The following is a 22,079-nucleotide window of genomic DNA, read 5'->3' as shown; positions in this document are numbered from 1 at the left end:
AAGAATCAGCCATTGAATGCTTAAATAAGTGGGACAACAAACAGATAGCTCCCCCGCCCCCCCCCCTCTCTATTTCTCTCCCTTTCCCCTCTCTCTAGAATCAATTAATAAAAATTTAAAAAGAAAAAAACATTCTCCCAGAGACACACCCACACTTGTTGTAAAGCCAGGGACAAGGGAAGAATTCTGCTTCGGCCCTCCCTGAAGCCTGGTGGCCCTCTGCCCGTGTGTGTCTGGCTGGCCGTGGTCTCTGTCGCTGCCACAGGGAAGAGGGACTGTGTCTCAGGCAGGTCTGTGTCCCCGGTTCCTAGCACCGTGCCTGGCACAGAGCAGGTTCTCCACAAAGTCTGCAGCATACACGGAAATAGGAGCTGGAAATAAACCCTTGTTGAAATCTGCCCACAGTGGTCATGCTGGATGCGGTGGGCACGTGTGAGGGTGTGTGTGCAAAATTGGGAGAGGGGGGTAGAGGGATATTATGGGGATGTGCAATGCATGAAGTGGGACTTTTTTAAAAAAAAAAGCAATTCAAAACAGACTTCTGGAAAGTCATTTTCTAAGCGTCTTGCCGGCAGCATGAAAACAAGCCTCTTGTGCGTGGCCCCACCCGGCCTCACGTGGCCACCTCTCTGCCCCCTGCAGGGCTGGTTCCCAGTATATATGACCCGGCCAGGCCACCCAGCCGGGCACCGCTCCTGCAGGGGAGCCTTCCAGAGGGAGCCTCGCCCAGCCTCTGCCCCGGGGACTCCGTGCACAGCGCTGCAGCCACGGGCCCAAGATGCCCGCTGTCCAGCTGCTGCTTCTGGGCTGTCTGCTGTGGGGTGAGGGGGCCAGGTCAGCCCAGCTCCGCAAGGCCGACGACCAGAGTGGCCAATGCCAGTACACCTTCAGCGTGGCCAGCCCCGCCGAGGCCAGCTGCCCCGAGCAGGGCCAGGCCATGTCAGCCATCCAGGACCTGCAGAGAGACAGCAGCAGCCAGCGCGCCGACCTGGAGCGCACCAAGGCCCGGCTCGGCTCCCTGGAGGGCCTCCTCCGCCAGCTGACCGGGGCCCCGGCGGCTGGGCCCTCGGAGGGGCCGCCGAGGGAGCTGGACACCCTGATGCGGGAGCGAGAACAGCTGGAGAGCCAAGCCCGGGAGCTGGAAACGGCCTACGGCCACCTTCTCCGGGACAAGGAGGTGCTGGAGGAGGAGAGGCGGCGGCTGGGGGCAGAGAATGAGGATCTGGCCCGGAGGCTGGAGAGCAGCAGCCAGGAGATAGAAAGGCTCCGGAGGGGCCCGTGTCCCCAGGCCCGCAGCACCTCTCCGGATGTGCCACCGGGCTCCAGGGAAGGTAAGAAGGGGGCAGCGCCCAGGGTGACCTGTGACCGGGGGCCCAGGTGTGCCCTTCCGGCCCTCTCCTCCCTCCCAGAAACCGCACCTCCGCGCGAGGCAGACGGATGAAGGGGGGCAAAGCCATCGCTTTCACCTATCCCTAGCCCTTTGACTCCCGAGGGCTCCATCCGGGTTAGCGGGGCCGGGCTGTGTGCCTGCCCACGACAAAGTTTTCACGGCCGCAGCGAAAGGGGAGCGGTGAGGGCCAGGGGAGACGCGCCCGTGGGCGGTCAGTAGGGCGTACCAGCCGTCCTTTTCAGAAAACCATCCTGCTGTGCATCTTTGTTCAGGGCGGCCGGTTCCTGCCTTTTGGGGTTAACGTGACCTCCATTTATGAAGTGGCAAGAGGTTTATGAAATGACAGCAGGTGATCCAGGCCCTTCCGTGGCCACATAAAGACGCAGCAGTCACCCTCGGTCAGTGCCCCCGTTTGTTGTTTGGGAAGCTGACCTCCGCTTTGCCCCATCGGAGAGCCTCTGCATCAGAGCCACCCGACGGCTCCCTGAGGAGGCTTCTGCTAAGTGAGGGGGGTGAGTCCGTGTGTGCACCGGGAGGGGCGAGGGGCGCACGCTCCCCGGTAGCGGGGAAGACAGGACTTGCGTCACTTTTTGTGTGAAATTGTGCCCCTAGATGTTCGCTGTTGAATACGTCGTCCCATCAGGAGGAAACAAACCAGCCCATCCAGGTGTGGGACAGTTAGTCTGGACGCTTCAAAGATGTTAATGTCACGATTGAAGGGGACTGGAGAGACACGGTCACCACATGCAGGTGTGAGCCTGGATTGGCTCCTGCACCCGGGGAAAGAGCTGCGGGGGGCCGGGTGGGGGTTCGTGGGGAAATGCCCAGGTAGACTGCTGCTGAGTAGAATGTTCCCGGATTCATGTTAGGTTCCCTGGGTGAGATATGGTGTCGTGGTTAGGAGGTGTCAGGAGGTCCGCGATGTACTTTCAAGTGATTCAGCAAAGATTGTAAATAGAGCGAGAGAAAGGAAGGTAAACCGATGGTGGCAAAATAGTAACCACCGGTGAGTCAGCAGGGCAGCTGAGGCCAGGTCCCGGCACCAGGCACCTGCACCAGGCAGGTTGCCACAGCAAGGGCTGACGAAGGTGGGCAGGATATGCCCCGGGGACACCTCAGGTCCTCCACTCAGGCGCCGCTGCAGGTTTCGCTTCCTCGCCTACGGGATGGAGCTCACATCCCCTTGTGGGATTATCACGCAGGTTAGAAATAGTGGGGGTGGGTCTCCAGCATGGAGCGGCCTCCCAGGAAATGGATTGTAGCTACAAAGGGCCTCTTTTGCCCGAGCTCCACTAATGTTTTAAAATGTCATTTAATGATCAAAATGTCCACGTGTGCCTAATGATTCGATAACACACGCTGATTCTAGAGACCGGGCCTGTTGGGACAGCACCCAGCACCCAGCACCCAGCACCCAGCACCCAGCACCCAGCACCCAGCTAGTCTTCCCTTTCCTCGAGGACCCGTGATGACCTGCAATTATGTGGCACCCCAATTTTTCTTCATCCTCTCCATTTGTACAATACTGACCTAACTTTTCAGGCAAGGACAGAAAATAACGATAAAAATCATTATAGTGTCACTTGCCTATATATACTTGACACATGCAAATTAATAAATTCTGTTTCTGGGTTAATCTCTCTACGTGTCTATAACGCAGAGATAAGGTAGAATTTTGTCATCAACATGAACATTGCACCCTAGAAAGGCTAAATTTTAATAGAAACCAAGCCCTAACAATGTTGAGGTGTCTGATATAATAAAGTCCTTAATATTTTCATGACCTCTTTTTTGTTTTTTCCCATATTCAGAATGAGATATGATTTTGAAACATTCCTGAGAAACTTTTGTTTTGACACATCCTTATTGAAGACCTTGTTATTTATACCTTGAGCTGAGAATGCTGAGGCTCAGAGAGGTTGAGTAACTTGCCCAAAGTCACACAGCAGGCACATGGCAATACTGAGCTAGGAAGCTAGGACTCCCAGCCCGGTCCAGGCCCCTTTGCACAACTGCTTCCCTGCCTTCGGGACGTTGGACCTCGAGCCTTGCATCCTCTCCCACAGGATTGGGTCCTCACGCCAGACCGCTCTAGGCTGGGAGTCTGCCTACTGCCAGATGCTCTGGCTGACACAACCAAGAAGCAGCCAGCGGGCTTCTAACCCAGCCAGTCCACCTGCCAACTGAGAACTGGCCTGGCCGTCACCCTGGAAGCCGTTCCCTGACATTATGTTTTATTGTGATTCTTGTTTACTTCAAAAGCACTTGAGGTGTGGTTCCCGCGGAGCGTGGCGGAAAAGGGGCGGGAGCAGAGGGAGAGAGGGAGGCAGAGAAACATCCCTGAGGCTTTCGTAAACCCTCTGGTAACACTCTGGTTAAGTCGGGGACATTGAACACAAAGAGCTGGGTTTTTTCTTAGATGGCATTTGTTCAGGCTGGGGACTGGGACAGGGAAGGGCTGAGGATAGAAGCAGCAGCAGGCGAGCTCGGCAGGGTGGCCTTGCTCTCTAGAAAGGTTATAGGAAAGACACTGACCAAGGCGGCTGCTTTTGCTCACTGGGAAGTCAGAGGAAAGGGGGCCTTGGGGACAGGGTCAGGGGTACCCAGACGAGCGGCTGCTGCCCATTGCTCCCCTGGTTGCAAATCTCGCGGGGACCATGAGGGTTTAGGAGATGCACCCCTGTGGGGGAAGAGGAAGGGGTAGGGAAGGTGTGGGCTTGCTCCCAGGAGGGAGAGCCCTAAAGAGAATGCTTAACACTGAAAAAGGAGTAGCCATGAGCTGTAAGTGCACTCTCCATGGCACCCTCGGGCTGAGGAAGGACACACTTAAGGAGTTCGGGCCTCAGTAGGAAGGTGGGGTTCAGCCTATCAGATAGCAGGGAAGGTGGCCGGAGCTGGTCCAGAGCTGCAAAGACCACCTCCTGAGTGCCGGTGGAGTGACCAGCAACCTGTGGCTGCGGGCCAGGGGGTCAGGCACAGGCTGCAGGAGCCCGGCAGAGCCAGGAGGGGCCCGTGCAGGGACCCCGGGTTCCATGATGAGAGGGCTGAGGAAAGGTCATGGCCAGGCCAAGGCTTCTGGGGCCCACTCTGGCTACCAACCAGCCACCCCTGAGGACTGAAGATCTGCCTCCCACCATGCTCCTCCAGCGCCCTCTACTGAGAAAGCCTAACACTCAAAGGAGAAGCGCCTTATTTTTCAGGGAGCCTTCAGTCCTGAGACAATACATTTACAAGTGACAACCCGCCCCCCCCCCCCCCCCGAAGGTGGAAAGGGTCACAACTGCCATGGCCTTGGCAGACATGAGTTCAAGTCCTAGTCCCACCGCTTAACAGCTGTGTGACCTGGAGCAAGTTACTTAACCTCTCTGAGCCTCAGCCCAGTCACTTCCAGGGTTATTATGTGGAATAGAGGCCATGATAGCAAGCACCTGCCCAGTGCACCGCCCCCACACGACACTCCGTGTGTGTTGGCAATCATTCAGTTAGACACAGACGACAATCCTAAAGCCTAATTCTATCTCTATATTTTTCTAAAACTTGTGAAGTCACCGGATCACATGATTTACACAAAACTGCTTTGAGATGAGGAATGATTAACAAATACCTGTTCATCATCTCTTTTTATAAAGAAGCTATAATTCAGTATTTCGGTTGCCAACATTTTAGCTATTTTCAAGGAAGTTACCCGAGGAAATGCCTGTTTGGGGGGGCTTCCCCCCCACACACACACACTTTATTCCCTCTGTGTCTAAAGAGGACATTTCTCAATTTTCTTCTCACTGGCTTGTGGGTGTATGCCTCCACTTTTCTCAATATGTACGTCTTTTTCTCAGCAAGTCCCTGAGTTCTAGGACCATCCTAGCTGCATCCGCATAGCAAGGCTGCCTCAGTGGCCTACACGTGGTCATGAATGGTGTGGTCTAACATATTGTGGACGGATCACGAGAATTCTTGCTTCATATTACACAGTGTTTTTACAAAGTATCATACTTTAAAAATATATTAGCTTGTAAGAACATGTAATAAATAACTTCAAAATGCAACGGGTATTTAATTTTAAAGCGTGCCTTTCACATTTATGTAAAATGTTTTTTTGTACTCGTTCAATAGAAACTTACCTGGCCACTGGGTAAAGCTAGCAATGAAACTACTGGTCCGCAATGAGCTAAGATGGGTGAGCTGTGGCACAGGGGGCCGGGGGTCCCCTGGGACCCTCTCTGCCCGACAGCTGCATTTAGGAGGGGTGAGCAGACACGCGATAAAAGGCGAGAGTGCCCTCCCAACCTCCTCCCTGGGTGGGAGCCCAGCTGGTCAGCGCGTGGCCTGCCCTCTCCTGTCCCTCACACCTGGCACACCGGAGCTGGAGCCGGCTCCCTCGGGGCCGGGAACTGACTGAGATGGCCAGCAAGAGGAAAGGCCCGCACTTTAAGCATACCTCTTTGTTGTTGTTAATCCTCACCCGAGGTTATTTTTTTCCACTGATATTTTGATAGAGAGAGTGGAAGAGAGGGAGGTAGGGGGGGATTGGGGGGAGAGACAAACATTGACGTGAGACACATCGATTGGTTGACTCCCGCACATGCCACAAGCAGGGCCGAGACTGAACCTGCAACCCAGGTACATGATTTTGACCGGGAATCGAACCTTGGTGTGCGGGCCGACACTAACCACTGACCCACACCGGCCAGGGCTTATCTTTTGATCCTGATGCTCTGACACCTGGGCCTTGCTGATACTGAAGGGACTGCCCTTCGCGGGGTTAGCCAACTCCTAGAGGTAGCGTCAGACTCACCTGCAAGCACACCTTCCATACGCAATCCAATCAGTCCACAGCCACCCCAGCCCTCCTGTCTCAGGCTCTCACACTCAAGTCAGCTGTCCCCCTGCCCTGATCACCCCAGGCCCCCAGAGCCTGCTGAAATTATCCAAAATGGCCAATCCTCAACCTATGGCCCTGCCCCACCTGTTTCTTCCCACGGAAAGCACGGCAAGGGCTCTTGCCCATGATCCCCCTCCCTCCTGGCGGAGCCTGGTACTTGCCCGTGGGCCCCCTGTGGTGGGGGCCCCCTCCTCTCTGGGTCAGTGAGAATTACAATGGCATCGCCTCCTGACCCGCTGACCTCACCAAACCCGAATCACAAGCCTCCATTTGAAAGCAGCTAAGCCTGCACCTGTGGCTGCTGCTTTGTCCTTGTATTGAAGGACCCCCGATGGCCATAACCCTCAGCCAAAGCCGCGATGTGTGACAGTGTGGTGACCATGTCTAACCGGGGTCCTCACACCTCTTCCCTCCTGAGTTCCTGTAGGATTCCTGCCCGCTCTTCCTGGGCCAACACGGGTCTCAGAAAGAGGTCTGACAATATTTCAACGGAGTGTGTCAAGCTTAAGACGCTACTTCTTACAGGAACGCTTGCCTATGGCAAAGGGAAAAAGAAACCCAAAATCATGCCGGGGGGGGGGGGGGGGGCGGGGGCCTGTTCATCATCGAATCGCAGGCGCCCCAGCAGAAGCCAAGGACCTTCCCAGTATCCCTGAATCCATACACTGTTCCTACTCAGAAACCAGGCCTTCGAGTGGGAGTTACCTTAACGGAGACAAGCTGCCTTTAGTTTATTTCTAATACCCTACTCCGTGCTCTGCACATTGCTCTGCAATTTATTATTTGTGAGCTTCTTATTACGGAATTTTCCCAACATTCTCCAAAGTGGAGAGAACGATAGGAACCCCAGCTCCCAGCTCCAACAGTTGTCAGCAAAGTCCAGTGTTACCCCCTTTCCCCTCCCCCCATTTACTGTCCTCAAACGCCTTGTGGGAAGCCTATTGAAATGCCATCCTCAACCAGTCATCGGCCCCTCTTCCTCACGTGAGGAAGGGTATCGTCTCTTTCTTTGAATCTAGTTTCTGGATGGAATCTGGAGAACGTGGACTTCCAGGAACTGAAGTCAGAGTTAACCGCGGTGCCTGCTTCCCGAATCCTGAAGGAGCGTCCACCTGGCCATCCCGGGAGTGACGGCGGGGACACCGGTATGACGTTAAGTGTGTTCTCTTCTGTCCCCACGCGGTCTTCATCTGCGTCTAGTCCTGTGTGCCCCCTCTCCAGGGCGAATCAGACTTTCCCCAGCAAGGCCTGTGTCCTGTCACCCACGCTCGGGATCGCGGGCCGGGCTGGGCCGGGCCGGGCCGCACCTGGGAAGATGGGAGATGTGTCTGTTTCACCCACGTGATTGCCACATTGAATTGATTACTCATGAACAATGACGTTTTTCAGTGGATTCTTCTTCCCTGTATCTCGGGGCCAGACGAACACACAGGCTGTCGCGGAGGCTGTCACTGAACTTTGGGTCCTTAGGACACGTACAGGGACCCCACTTGAAGGTGTTCTGAGAGCCTGATGTTAAGACAAAGACTGTGGTTTTCAGAAACGGCGCCTCTCCGTGTTATTGACAGTAACTGCTGGCACTGCAGGTCCTGCCTGGCCATGGGGCACTTGGAAATATTCAAAATATGATTCCCTGAGAGACGAGCACCTTCTCTAAGGAAACTGAAGGTTCCTGGTCAAGTACAGAAACTTAGGATTCTGCTAAATCTAAGTTTTTAACCACCTCTTCATGGCGTGATTAAAATTATATTCAGATTTTATTGTATTAAAATGATGCCTGAAATATAGGGTCCATCAGTCAGGGCTTGTAAAACTCTAGCGATTATTATAATGACCTGATTTTTGTCTTCTTCTTTTTTTTTTAAATAACGAGATGAAGCAGACATGAAAGTCATAAGGAATAATACAGGGCACACACATGAGACACTGGCCAGGGTCAGTTGAGTATGACACATACAGGCCGAAGCCCCGGGGCAGCCTCTGTCAAGGTTCAGTTCTGACCACGTACAATCACAGCATGTACTGGCCATTTCCTCTAACCAAGCACTGGACATGTCTAATGACATTGGAGACTTATAACAGCGCTTCTACCCAAAGCACTATTATTATCCCCTTCACCAAGGAGAGAACCGAGGCCTAGTTTGCAGAGTAACTGACTGAAAGTCACACAGCCGGCAGGTGGCGGAGCCAGGATTTAAACCCAGGCTGTCACAGGGGCTCCTGGTCCGTCTCCGGGCTCCTGGCTGTGCCGGCTCCACAAGGTGGAGACACGATGGTGAGGCTGTGTGTTTTGTGTTTTGTTTTTAATTTGCCAGGATGCGGAGAACTCGTTTGGGTGGGAGAGCCCATGACTCTGAGAACAGCTGAGACCATCACGGGCAAGTACGGGGTGTGGATGAGAGACCCCAAGCCCGTCTACCCCTACACGCAGGAGACCACGTGGAGGATCGACACGGTGGGCACCGGCATCCGCCAGGTGTTTGAGTACAGCCTCCCCAGCCAGTTCTCGCAGGGCTACCCGTCCAAGGTGCACGTGCTGCCCCGGCCGCTGGAGAGCACGGGCGCCGTGGTCTACGGGGGGAGCCTCTACTTCCAGGGGGCCGAGTCCAGAACGGTGGTCAGGTACGAGCTGAGCACCGAGACGGTGAAGGCCGAGAAGGACATCCCGGGAGCCGGCTACCACGGCCAGTTCCCGTATTCCTGGGGCGGCTACACAGACATCGACCTGGCAGTGGACGAGTCGGGCCTGTGGGTCATCTACAGCACCGAGGAGGCCAAAGGTGCCATCGTCCTGTCCAAGCTGAACCCCGAGAGTCTGGAGCGTGAACAGACCTGGGAGACGAACATCCGGAAGCAGTCCGTGGCCAACGCCTTCGTCATCTGTGGCACCTTGTACACCGTCAGCAGCTACTCGTCGCCCGATGCCACTGTCAACTTCGCGTATGACACAGGCACGGGGAGCAGCAAGGCCCTGGCCATCCCGTTCAAGAACCGCTACAAGTACAGCAGCATGATCGACTACAACCCCCTGGGGAAGAAGCTCTTCGCCTGGGACAACTTCAACATGGTCACCTACGACGTCAGGCTCGCCGAGGTGTGAGAGGCAGGCGCGCGGGGTCAGGAAGGGCAGCAGGAGAGGACGTCCGGGGGCCCCCAGGGGCCGGCCAGCCCGCCAAAGCCCAACAGCTGTCCTCCGCGTCCCACGCTTGCGTGAATCCAGGAGAACGCGCCCCGTCGCTGTCACTGCGTCTGACTGCGGGGATAGATATGCTTGTCTTTTGCCAGCTCTGAAAGGGGTGTTGAGCCAAAATCGTTGGGAGTTTCCTGGTGATTTGGGGCAAAAGCTATCACGCGCAGTCGTTTCTTCATGGAAACCACAAGGCTTTTTATAAATGGCCTTCCCCTGGCTAACGAGGGTGGTTGGAGAAGAGTTTGGGGAAACGGGCTGGAATCCAGGTGGACGCCAGGGCCACCCCTTGCGCTTGCGTGCTGTGTGGTTAGCACAGGCCACCATGAGAGCAGCCCTTCTGGGGGGGGGGGGGGGGGCGGGGGGGGGCGGGGAGGGAAGCTCTGTGGCCAGCACTGAACTTGTGTAAGATGCACCGACTCTAGTTGCTTCTCATGCTTCAGGTAGAGTGCAGGTGGGCATGACATAACCTTTGCCCGTGCAATAAAATGATCGCACATGCCATCCTCCTTGGATATTGTGGGATATTTTGCATAAGAGATGTGTATACAGATTCCAACCATCAGAGAATTCCTTTGGGTTGGGAGCTGGGATGGCAGGATGCTCACGGTGTGTGTGTGTGTGTGTGTGTGTGTGTGTGTGTGTGTGTGAGACAGAGGTGTTACCCAGGATGACACCTGGCAAACACCGGAATGTACACCTTCCCAGCCCCATCTCCTGGCCCTCTTGGTCCTTCCAGAATCAACTTTTCATCTTTCCTCAGCTCACCCTCTCTTCACCCTAACTCCACTTCGGTTCTTTTTTGCTGGCATGAGTTTCATAAATCACCACGTCAGGTAAGCAAACCTTATAGCGCTGTTCTATAATAACGGAACTTAATTTCTATCTTGAGGTGCCATTGTACTTAATGGGCAGAACGCCTTCTCTTGCCAGTTCTGCTTGGACTCTGTTAGCTTTTTCAGTCAAGTCAGGGGTTTCTCTTCGCCATGCTCTTCAAGGTGGCCCTTGTGGTTGAGATAAGCGAGGGAGGGGGCACCCACCAGGAGGGGAGGACCAGGCAGAGTTAGTTACTCATCACACCTGGTTTCAGTCACCAGCACAGATCCCAGTGTTGGCTGCTGACCCCGTGTGTCCACACCCACTTCCAGCTCTGGCCGCCAGCCCATCGGCTCCCCGTGTTTTTCTAGCCTGTCCTGTGTCCCTCCGGGGCACCGGCACGTGTCAGAGCTCACCTGTGTCGTCGGACCCTCAGGGTGCTCGGGCCCTTTCCCCCAGATAGAGCTCAGGTTCCCCTGGTTTTCCTGCTGGTGAAGAGTCACTTCTCTCGGAACTTTGCCACCAACACATGCTTTACCCAGAACAAGCAGAAGTCGCTTCTGCTTTCTCACGCCCCAAACTATCTGGGACCCAAAGGCTTGTCAAGAACGCGCTAGAATTTAAGCTCCTTTTTCCTCTCTGGGGTTCCCTGGCTTCCCCTATACTCACCCCCCCCCCCACCCCCCTGACACACACACACACACACACACACACACACACACACCCAGCTGCTCCTGTCCAAATCACTGTGGCCTTTTTCCTGGATTCCTCTGAAGTGTGTGCTCCCTCCCCATGCGACCCAAGCTCCACTCAGCGGCCAGTGAGGCTCAATGAAACACAAGCCAGACCGTGCCTCTCCTTTCCTGACCACCACCACTCCCCACGGCTTCCCATTTCACACACAGTCAAAAGCAGAGTTCCCCATGACTTCATCTTCTAACGTCTCCCGATTCCTTCCACTCCAGCCAAGCCCTAGCACCTACCGGCCTTTGAACAACCAGGAGCGCTTGGTCCTCAGGGCTCTGCGCTGGCCCTGCCCACCGGCCCTGACGCCCACGCACCAAACGCCATCACTGTTCCCAAGGCCTTACTCGGATGTCACCTTCCTAGGTGCCCTGCCCACACCACCCTATCTAAGCTCGCCACTGCTGCTTTCTCTGCCACTTCCGATCTTCCTTACCCTGTCGTCCTATTTTAAGACGGTTCCCGCGTCATCCCCTGACATGATACAATCCACTGTTTACACGGTATACGCTTTCCCGCACTGAAGTGTACACTCATGGGTGCAGGCGTGGGGCACTCTGTTCAACGATGTGTCCCTGGGACCCTGCCCAGCCGGCATAGGACATACTCAAGAATATTTTTTTGCACAAATGAGCAGAAAGAAACCATCCTGAAATGTACTCAGAAACAACGGGAAATAAAACCACCTCAAGAGTCTGTTAGCCCTTCTCCCCCTCCCCCTCCTCGTGCCGATGCTGCGTTGACTGTGGCCGTGGACAGGCCCCTCGGCCTCTGGCCCAGCCACCTGCCCAATAGCACCACCCAGGGTGGCAGCCACCAGCCTCGAGTCACTACCGGGCTGGTGAAATATGGTTCGTGTGACCGAGGAAGCAAACTTTCCATTTTATTTAATTTTAATGAATTTACATTTAAGTGGCCACAGGTGGCTAGTGGCTATGCTCTTGGACAGCGCAGGTCTGTTTCCTCCTGGGACTGAGATGACGCCCTGTGTGTGTCGGAGGCCCAGTGGGCAATGCCAGGTGCCCATGGTGCACCCCCCACACCCCGGATGCACGTTGCTGCAGCAACCACGGGTGAGGAACCTGACTTCTACACCAACCCCACAGCCGCTGGCTACGCGGGCAGGGGGCCCGGAGCACATGTTAAGGGCCAGCGTGGTGAGAGAACACCTACAAGGCTCTCTGAAGAAGTGGGTGATATGAGAGATGGCACCTAAGGACGTTTCCCACACGATCACATTTGTGACGCTTTCAGGCTGAGAGAGCCGTGGGAATCCTTCTGGTGCTTTGGGAGCAGTGGGAGCCTAGAGTTTGGAGTCTGAGTAATACTCTTCTCCCCACCGAGGTCTCTGCTCTCGGCGGCTATTCAAGGTACACTTCTCCCGTTAATGAGCTTGCAATCTCCTAGAAGCAAACTTTAAAAATATTGCCCATAAATGTGAAATGCCACCTGCCTCGCACCAGCACCGGAGATGGGATGCAGCTCCCTTCGGCCACAGGCCATAAAACTGCCATGTCTCAGGCCGGGTTTCGAAAATCCAAACACCTCAGGGTTCTCTGGAGCTCGGATCTGGAAAGTCTCAGAGGCCTGGGCTTGTCATTATCCAGGTTTAGTAACAAACATTGAGGCCTGATCATCTTTTTTTTTTTTTTTAATTCAAACAGCATGCCAGAAATTAAAGATAAATATATCCACATTATCAGAGCTGAGGCTTGAAGAACCAAAGATGACCCTAGAGCATCTGTGAGGATAACAATGTGCAGCAGTGGGTGAGGAGGAGGAGACAGGAAAGAAGGACAAAGACCTTCCAAGACAGTCTTCCAAGACAGCGCAAGGCCTCCCCAAAACCGTCCTCTGGAGGTTTAGGTCAGAGTCCAGTTCAAAATAACTGACGTATTGCGTGCCTAGGAGACTTCGAGGTCCTCAGCTGGAGAGGGAGGTGGGGCAGGGGGGATTGGGGGGTCGGCCATGTCAGGGACAGGGACTTGATCCAAACCCTTTGGCTTCCTCACCAGGGCTTCCTCACCTTCCTTGGTAAGCATCTCTTCTCTGGGAGGAAAGGCATCATGAATATTATTTTAAACAAAGACAGGATTTTTTTATTAAAGAAGAAAAAAAAAGAACCCTCAGCCCCCAGCCCCAAAAGACAGCCACTTCCTGACTCGTCTACAGACGCTGACAGAGCTGAGACCTGGTGAAAATGAGCCGCACGCTAGTCGACTTGAACCGGGAGTCCGCTGGTCTCGGAGGGAACTCGGCTGTCTGCCCGGGTCCCGTGGAACCCACGGCCCTGGGTCCACCCCTACCAGCCAGCTCTCCAGTTTCAGCCCAGGGCAGGCTCGACCTCCAGGTTTCATTGGCATCCCAGCTTTTCTCCGCCAGCTCAGCTCTAGGCTCACTTCCCCTCTCCTTTCTCCTTTCTGCCTAACTTAACCTCCACCCCCATCCCACCCAGGGCTGGGCAAACCCTGCCTTCAAGGAACTAGACTAGCCCATCAAGTGCTTAAAGACCCAGATCTAACTGTCCCCTGACCACCTGCTTTGTTCCAGGGACTAGAAACGAACGAGAAACGAAGCACATGCAGATTCTCAGCCCATTGACCCCTGTCCTGTGGCCTGTAAAAGGCAGGACTAGAATGCGGACTCAGACCTCCTGACCCCAAGTTCACTGCCGAATCTCTCAGAGCTGAATCCCACTGTTGCTCAGTGGAGGTGGAGTAACGGGGAGGGGTCATGTGTGGGCTAGGAGAGGCCCCAGAATTGGTGTGTGTGGGGGAGGGGTCTATTCCTTCTTGCGTGGATGTCAGAGCACAGTGGCCACAGCCCCCAACCCAAGACAGTCTAAACCAGTGGTCACCATGTACACCGGTCAGTAAAGGTTTCCAACACCCCATATCCATGTGAACTAAGAAACTGCACCTAACTTACCAGTTCACTAGTATCTTATATTCCAATAAACTCCCAAGTTCAACAAGCGTTGTGAACAATATTGGATAGAGGTCCATATTTTAAATCAATGTTTAAAAAAAATCTTGGCTAACGTATCAGGTTTAATAAAGTCATTATTTTTAAACTGATACCCAGCCTGACAACTCAGAAGGGTCAGCCCTGCCAATTTTTGTTCTTTATTCATATTTCCTGTATTAGAATTATTTCAACGCAGGCTTCTTCGCAGAAACTCTAGGGCCACTTTCCTTAAGACTAGATCATAGAACTCGCCAATCCATGCAACCGACACGAGTAACAGGTGGGCATCGTCTGCGAGTGAAGCGTCCCTCCGCCCGGAGGTTCAGCTTCTCCACAGAACCTCCCCACACCCAGCCGGGGAGGCGTCTGGCTGCACACGAGTTTGCATAGAGCTCAGCTTTAATAGCAATGAGAGCCCCCCCCCCCCCCGGCCCCGGGTTCTGCAGGCACCTTTATCCACGATGTCTTCAGACCCGACAGAGGAGGGCTCCCTCCCACAGTGAGCACTGCAGGCTCGTCAGATTTAGCAGAGGAAAACGCAGGGTCCCAGTTCAACGGGCAATTCAAATAAACCACTGGTGTTTTACGACAAGCACATCGCAAATACTGCACACATGTGCTTTGGCCAAATGAACTTTTTGTTGTTTGTCTAACATGTAAATGTCATTAGGCATCCAGTGTTTTACCTTCTCTCCCCCCCTCCCCCCACCTCCGGCGGCAGGCACACTCTCTCCTTCAGGCGGGACAACTGTGAGCTGTCTCCTTTCTAAGGCCCCCCCCCCCCCCCCCCCCCCCCCCCGTGAGCACGGTGCTGGATAGCGGCGAGCTTCAGGGTTCGCTGTGCCCAAACTTTGCAAAGTCACGCATTTTTATACTAAGAGGGTCCCTCATCACTTATCAACCCGACCACCCCACATTAAGAGCCACGGATCTGAAACTCATCCCAGCACCCTTACCATCACCTCTGGAGGAACCACGTGGGGAAGGTCTGTTCCCCCCCAAGGGGGTGACAAAGCAGTTTCTCATTCACAAAATCTGTCTCCTCCCTGCCACGGACGAACACATGTGAATACACTGACCTTCACCAATGCCTCCCGCAGCTTCAGGCACCCACCCGCCCCCCAAGCTCCGAGTACCTGGTGGTCATGGTGAACCTGCGTCTGGCCACCTCGGACACCAGGTCCTTGTAGGGGAAGCTCGGGCCGTTGCCTGCAGGGCTCTTCTGAGCCATGGCCTTGTGCTCAGAGGACTCGAGGAATTTAGATTCAGTTCACCTGTGAGTGTAAAACACAAGCACCAGCAGCACAGGCGTCAGGGTGAGAGGAAATCTACTGGGTCCAGCCTGGCGAGGTTTGCCGAGGGCTTTCCCTGCCTTGGGGGTCCTCCCTGCAGCGGTCCCCAGCCCCAGCCCTTCCCTGAGGCAGGGACTTCCTCGAATACCTGCCCCGGGGAGGAGTGAGGGCCTCTCGCCCCTGAGGTCGGACAGGCTTTCTTCCCCGATCTTGCAACATGGCAATGGAGGTCCAGAGAGGTGGACCGACTCTCCCGGGGTTGCACAGCTGGGCCCTGAATGGTGCTGCTTCCCCTCAAACGGGGGCCACTGCCACAGAGCCCAACTCTCACAGGCCTGTTGGGCATCGCTGACACCTGCCGAGCTTTCCTCCCAGGGCACTTACCTTCTAAAGAACGGGAAGGGGACACGGACAAAGCTGGGGCTCGGGACCAGGCTACTTGCTCAGCTGTGCACCTGTCAGACACCTGAGGCTCGATATTGCTAACAGAAATCACAGCGGCCACCCATTTAGTGCCAGCCCCTGCAGGGTGTCCTTTCACAGGACTCGATTTGATAACCACAGTAACTCTGCCAGGCAGGTGCTAAGGCCCCCATCAAACGGAGGGGGGTGGGGTGAGCAGTCAAACGAAGGAGCAGGGGGTGAGCAGCGAAGAACTTGTGCAGCTCCCCCAGGGCCGCGGGGCTGAAATCTGAACCTAGGTCCGCCTGGCTTCCGGCGGTGCTCTCTCCACGACAGGGCTGAGCAACCCCCATGTGGGCTCGGCCTCGGAGGAGCCAGGCCCGTCTTCTGGCTGGAAAAGTTTGTTCTTAGGAGGAAGCCCAGCTGACTTACCTTTTGATGCCAGATCAGCTCACGTCTCCTAAAGACATGCCCTTAGGGTGGACTCGGTGCCCACATGTCAGCTACTCCGCCTCCTCCGGGAAGGGGAGACTGACCCGTCACACCCACTGCCTCCCCCGTCTTTTATCCTCCTGAGGCCCTCTCCCCCAGGATCCCGAATTAATGACAGTCATTTGCGCCCTAAGGAGGTAGCAGCTGATACAAATGATCCCTGCAGCCGTGGAGAAATCCCCAACCGTGTGGCCGGAGAAGGTGGGTCTGGAGAGCAGAGCTGGGGAAGGGCGTTCTGCCACTGGGGCAAGGAGGAAGCACCAACACAGAGGCTGGCGAACCTGACAATATCTACTGACTACGTTTTGAAGCTAACTCATGTATTCCTCTCCTCCCATCAGAACCTTTGATCTCACCCTTCTGCTGATGGACAGCACTCCTGCTGAGGTGGCAGGTGCTTTGGCTTTGAAAAGAGTTGATTGATGGCAGGGCTCCCACCTTTGAGCTGAGTGATCTTGGGCAAGTCATTTAACTTTGATGAGCCTGTTTTCTTACCTGTAAAGGGGAGTTATTCTCTTTCTCCTAGAGATGTTGTAAGGATTGAGAAAATATTTGCAAAATCCCCTAATTATATATATTTTTTTGCATTTTAAAATGTTTTTCTATATGCATTTAGCCCAGAGAGGAATATGAATATATGTGTATGCAAGAGTGGATACAATTTCCCATTTCCTCACGAATCCAATTCTATACTTTTTGAAAGCAGGCGCCCAATTTTTCTTCCTCCTCCCCCAGAGCTCGGCAGTGTTGAGCCCCAGGTGGGAATCCAACTATCACTTAAGCTGAATCAGAACCTGCAGGCGCCGTGTTCCCAGCTGCTTCCTTCCGCCAGAGCATCACCGAAGTCTCCCAAATGTGGAAGGTTGTCAAAGTATAAAGATTTCTGTGTGGGGCCTGGATGTATCAGAAGCAATTATTGGATATCAACTTCAGAAGGAACACGGTGACCGTACGATTTCTTAAAATGGTCTGTTTTATATCTTGTTACTGTGCTGGTGCAATGGCTTTGTGGAGAACTGGGCTTTATCCGGGAGCCCTGGGGAGTCTGTTGTAGTCCAGACGCATCTGAAGTGATATGTAAGACTAGGTTAGCAGACATCTCAAAGAAATGCATAGGCTTCATCTAAAGATTTGGGTGGGAAATAAATGTATACCTAAAACCAAGCAACTGAGCCCTGGCCAGGGTGTCCTCAGTGGGTAAAGCGCCGGCCCTCACACTGAAGGGCCACAGGCTTGATTCCGCCAAGGGTTAAGGGCACATACCAAGGTTGCAGGTTCAATCAATGTGTGTCTCTCTACCCTTTCTCCCTCCCACTCTAAAAGTCAATGGAAAAAATACCCTCAGGTGAGGCTTAACAAAAAATAAAAATAAAACCAAGCAATTGAGGCATCCATGATTTTTGATTCATCCCACTGGCCACTAGTCCAGAAATAGTCGAGGGCTTTTACTTAAGAATCCAAGTGATGTCATATCATGTTCACCCCACAATAGAAATGAACTTCTCTACTCGTCGGACCCCCAGACAGATCAGCTCATGTCTCCTAAAGACATGCCCTTAGGGTAGACTCGGTGCCCACATTTCAGCTACTCCACCTCCTCCGGGAAGGGGAGACTGACCCGTTACACCCACTGCCTCCCCCGTCTTTTATCCTCCTGAGGCCCTCCTGAAACTCAACAGCACTCTGGGCTTGAGACTGGATGCCTGTCTTCTGTGTATTTCAGAAAACCAAATAGAGTCCCTGATTTATTGTTGTTAATCCTCACCAGAGGATATTTTTCCATGGACCTTTTAGAGAGTGGAAGCGAGGGAAAGACAGAAACATTGATGTGAGAGAAACACATCGATTGGTTGTCTTCTGCATGTGTACTGACCAGGGCCTGGGCTGGGGAGCAGCCAGCAACCAAGGTCTGTGCCCTTGACCAGAATCGAACTTGGGACCCTTTGGTTTGCAGGCAGATGCTCTATCCACTGAGCCAAACCGGCTACGGCAGAGCCCCTGCTTTGAGTGCCAACAGCAGACTCAGCCCTACACCTGAGGGTGAGTGAAGACCAGCAGATGGAGGAAGGAAAAGGACCAAGGAATCATTTCTCTGGTGACATGGGAATGCTGAGATGGCTGGTGTAACATTCATTTCATGAGCAGAAACTGTGACATGGACTTCATCAGAGGACTGGATGAAAAATAAATGTCTACCTAAAATGTAATCCAGTTAAGGTGATTTTCATAAACAGGTGAGCTATGGTTAACTGCAGACTGCGAGGAGACTGGAAAGCGGATGTGAAAATACCCAAAGTGCTCAGAAGCTATGATATATGCTGCAGTCAAACATGAAAAACCTTGGTGACCTGTTACAAGACATGCCAACAACATTGAGGTCCTGACAGTCTACTCTCCCCCTTTTAAAATCCACGAAGCATTCTGATTCTACCTTCTCCATCTTGCCCCTGGCTAAGAGTATGTTGAGCTTTACTTTCTCTAACTTCTATTGTGAAAACGTCAATGAGGCCTTTTCAAAATACATACCCTTCCAACCCTACACCCCCAATCTTTTCTCCCACCATAAAGCACAATTTGTCATTAGCTAAGGACAAAAACATACCCTCCTCAGCAGCAAAGTTCAAGGGGTAGAGAATGTCCAGAAGCTTGTCACCAAACCCACTGTCAACTACTAAATGCAACATCTTTTGAGGTATCATATGGCAGAGAAGCCAAGAGATGAGATTTGTATGACAAAATGGAGAAGCCCTTATACAAATATTACTTTCATTGGGTAGGTTTCTGTCATTTTTTCCCCATTGGAGACCCTAGCCAGCAAAGGGCCTAAGGTATTAGTGGCATTTCAAGTTAATAATGATCAACTGAGCAAATTAAGATAACTTGGCTTGCAAATGAAGATAATGAAGCTCTGAAAATTTAGGAGCATTGAACTTAAGGACCAGAATATGGAAACCAGTGGCAATGGGAGAAGGCAAATATGTGGGGCTACAGCTCTTTGGTACAGATTTGTGTTCTGAACCTCACCCACCACGCCAATTTAGTGCATCTCATGAGGAAAGCTTTACCCTGAAAAGCTTGGCTACAAAGGTAGGGCTATTAGTACTTATTTTGTGTGTTAAGAATCATAGGGCCCATGAGTAAAGAAGGCACACAGATCATTAGTGACTGAATTACTAGTTTTCCTAAAGCTGAGGCTGGAAGCCATGCTTCTGGGTATGGGATTTTAGGCAACAAGTAATTGACAAATCAAATTCCTTGTGTAGGTGATAACGACTGGGACTGTGTGAGCCAAGATGTTCCTCCAAGTCAGAAACCAGTCTGCATAATGTTGTTCACTGTGCACGACAGACCTTGCTTCAGATTTCAGGAATGGATTAGAAGCTCCAAGACTCATTATTTAGAGAATACTTTATTAGTTTCTGTAATCAAACCCATGTAGATTAAGACCTTACATATTTAATACAGTGCGTTACCCCTGTACAAATGGAAAAAATTATGTTGAACGTTTCTAGACCAATATGGCTGTTAATTTCTGTACAATGCCAACCCAACACAGTACAACTGGGATAGTTTTTCCAAAGTTGACAGCACAGCTAAAGTTTCCAAAAATTCAAATTATATATATATGTATATATATATATTTATTTATATAAAAAGACCAATAGCAGTATGTTATGCATCAATAGCAGCAACAGCCTTTCCAGGTTCTGCAGTCATCTGAACAAAATTATAGACATCCAGCACACTCCAATAAAAAAAAAAAAAAAAGTAAAAAACAAATCTCCAGAAAACAGCAAAGTTCTGTTACTGTTGTGGTACCTGGCACCATTTTTTTTTTAAGCTTCTCCATCATCATCTGGAAAGAAAACACTCTAGAATAACGTCATTAAAAACAGCTCTGATAAAGCACGGTCACTACTACGTATCATAAAGCAGGTACAAGGTACTTTACATTCACAGAGGTATGGTACAGTACTGCCCTACGTCTATAATACTAGAGATACAATTAAAAAGGCATTGTTTGAGACTTGATTCTGTTTTCCCAGCAGAGGCCCCGGGTGGGACAGCGGCTCTGGGAAGAAACGCACCTTCTCAGACAGGCTTTCCTCTCATTAGTGGCACAGTCCTAGGTACTGACTGCTCTTCATGGATATCACCTCAAAACCGTTTCAGAAAGACCAAAACCAACAAACAAAAACAATAACCCCCCCACACACACCTCATTGGATTCATATAAAGATGACCAAGTGGAGGCAGGCAAGACTCGCCCCAACCAGTATCACCAAACCCGCTGTGTGAGTGATCAGCGCTCCACAGAAGCGAAGCCCAGCAACACGTCACAGCTTGGGCCACAACCAAAGCACAGCATCATTCCAAAAAGCAGCAGCAGCGGGGCACTGCCCACCCGGGCATGTTCAGGGTGCTGACACCGCTATTTCACCACCATCGCTCGCTCATCCAGGAAGAAGGGATATCAGTTACTATACTTTGTGTTCAACTCAATTACCATGTTATAAAAAGCAGCAGGTTGCCTGGGGCAGACGTAGGCTCCTCTGGGCAACCTGAGTTCCTGTCAGCTGCTCACCACCGCGCCCACCAATGCCACCACCACATCCACAGGCCGGAAGGGAGTCACTGCTGTGTTACCAGCTGGGACCATGTGCTGTTCAGGCTGGGCTACTCCTCTGCCGTGTTACTTTCTTGATTTCTGGTGTCTCATTCTAACCATAAGGACTGAGTTCTAAATGGTACACACTCCAAGAACGTGTGCACGTGTTTGTATGTAAATCCAGACTGAGATGCATGGCCATCAACAGGGGGTGTGTTGTGTAGTGGGTGTGAGTTGGCAAAGCCTCGTTGTACGGGTGCAGCCTGTGTCAGTGTGAATGGCTCCTATGTCCCCAGTGCTGCACCTCTGAGCTCGGGACAGGATAGTGTGTCACGGACCATTTTACCCCTTTGGCTGCTGGCATGAGCTGTCTGCATCCTTCCTTCTTCCCCTCTCCCCTCCCCAGGCCCCTGCAATAAACCACAGCCTTTTAAGATTTTGTTTCTTCGGTTTTGATGGCCTGAGGTTTGATGGGTCCAGTCCGAACAGGTTTGGTGGCCATGGTGGGTGCAGGAGGAGGCTTTTCTTCTACTTTTTCCTGACAGACACCAGGAGCGTCAGTCAGTGCTTCAGGAGGTTTGCTTGAGTCGCTGTCCACCTTCGGGGCCTTGCCACCTATCTGTTTGCTCTGTTGTTGTTCAGAGAAGAAGCGCTGCGTGGACTGAAGAACCTCTGCTCTCTGCTTTGCCTTAAAGAATGAGAAACAACAACTGAAGATGCTGCAGCATCACCAAAGCCTGTCAATCACTCTCAGTTTGAATTCTTTCACCAATCACCAATAGCTTTCCCACGCTGGTTTGGCCCAAACCAAAAGTACCTCATTGATTTTTCAGCTTTTAATGGATAGATTTCTTCCTATCTCTGAAAACATTCAGTGATTTTTTCCTTTAATATTTGAAAAAAGCAGGACCACCTCCCACCACCTTTTCAAAGTTTGCCCTCTTATAAAGCAACAAAATAGTAATTGCTGTTACTTTGTATTTTTTTCTGGGACAAACCTTACTGATACCATATGTTATCTAGGGAGCCTGCTTGTGAACTTGAAAACATATATGTTACACTTAAAACTTCTAGTTATCAGTATGTGGTCTACAATAAAATGAAAAGGAAGCACTTATATTGTGGCATTACCAACACCTAGGACCAAATGTCTTGTGGCTGAGTCCTCTTCCCACAGCTCTCTTCTGCAGGGGAAGAGCATCAGAAATTAGTAACTACGACTTCACTGCATCACTAAGTTCTGATAGCTCCTACCACACTCTGAGCTGGTAAAATAATTGCCTCATTTTAATGACTACAAG

The 22,079-nt window shown here is 52.2% G+C and overlaps 2 protein-coding genes across 13 annotated transcripts in view; one reads left to right on the top strand and one right to left on the bottom strand.

The window, feature by feature from the left end:
* Positions 1-766: 766 nt before the first annotated feature.
* MYOC (myocilin) lies at positions 767-9,369 on the top strand (the record flags this gene model as incomplete). Its single annotated transcript, XM_079761368.1, has 3 exons — positions 767-1,331; positions 7,289-7,414; positions 8,585-9,369. The coding sequence occupies exons 1-3, from the start codon at positions 779-781 to the stop codon at positions 9,367-9,369; spliced, it is 1,464 nt and encodes a 487-aa protein (XP_079617494.1). The 5' UTR covers positions 767-778.
* Positions 9,370-20,685: 11,316 nt separating this feature from the next.
* PRRC2C (proline rich coiled-coil 2C) overlaps positions 20,686-22,079 on the bottom strand; it is a 76,833-nt gene continuing 75,439 nt past the window's right edge. For 8 of the 12 annotated variants that reach the window (XM_079761503.1, XM_079761512.1, XM_079761508.1 and 5 more), the window contains one exon: positions 20,686-21,466. In XM_079761503.1, the coding sequence (XP_079617629.1) occupies positions 21,209-21,466 (258 nt within the window). In that variant the 3' untranslated portion in view covers positions 20,686-21,208. Of the gene's footprint in view, positions 21,467-21,909; positions 21,963-22,079 lie in introns of all 12 variants that reach the window. The other 4 variants (XM_079761511.1, XM_079761504.1, XM_079761505.1 and 1 more) reach the window with 2 other exon arrangements.

This window comes from Cnephaeus nilssonii (assembly GCF_951640355.1).
Source record: "Cnephaeus nilssonii genome assembly, chromosome: 21".
Classification (NCBI taxonomy): Eukaryota; Metazoa; Chordata; class Mammalia; order Chiroptera; family Vespertilionidae; genus Cnephaeus; species Cnephaeus nilssonii.
This window is presented reverse-complemented; position numbering and strand designations above follow the sequence as displayed.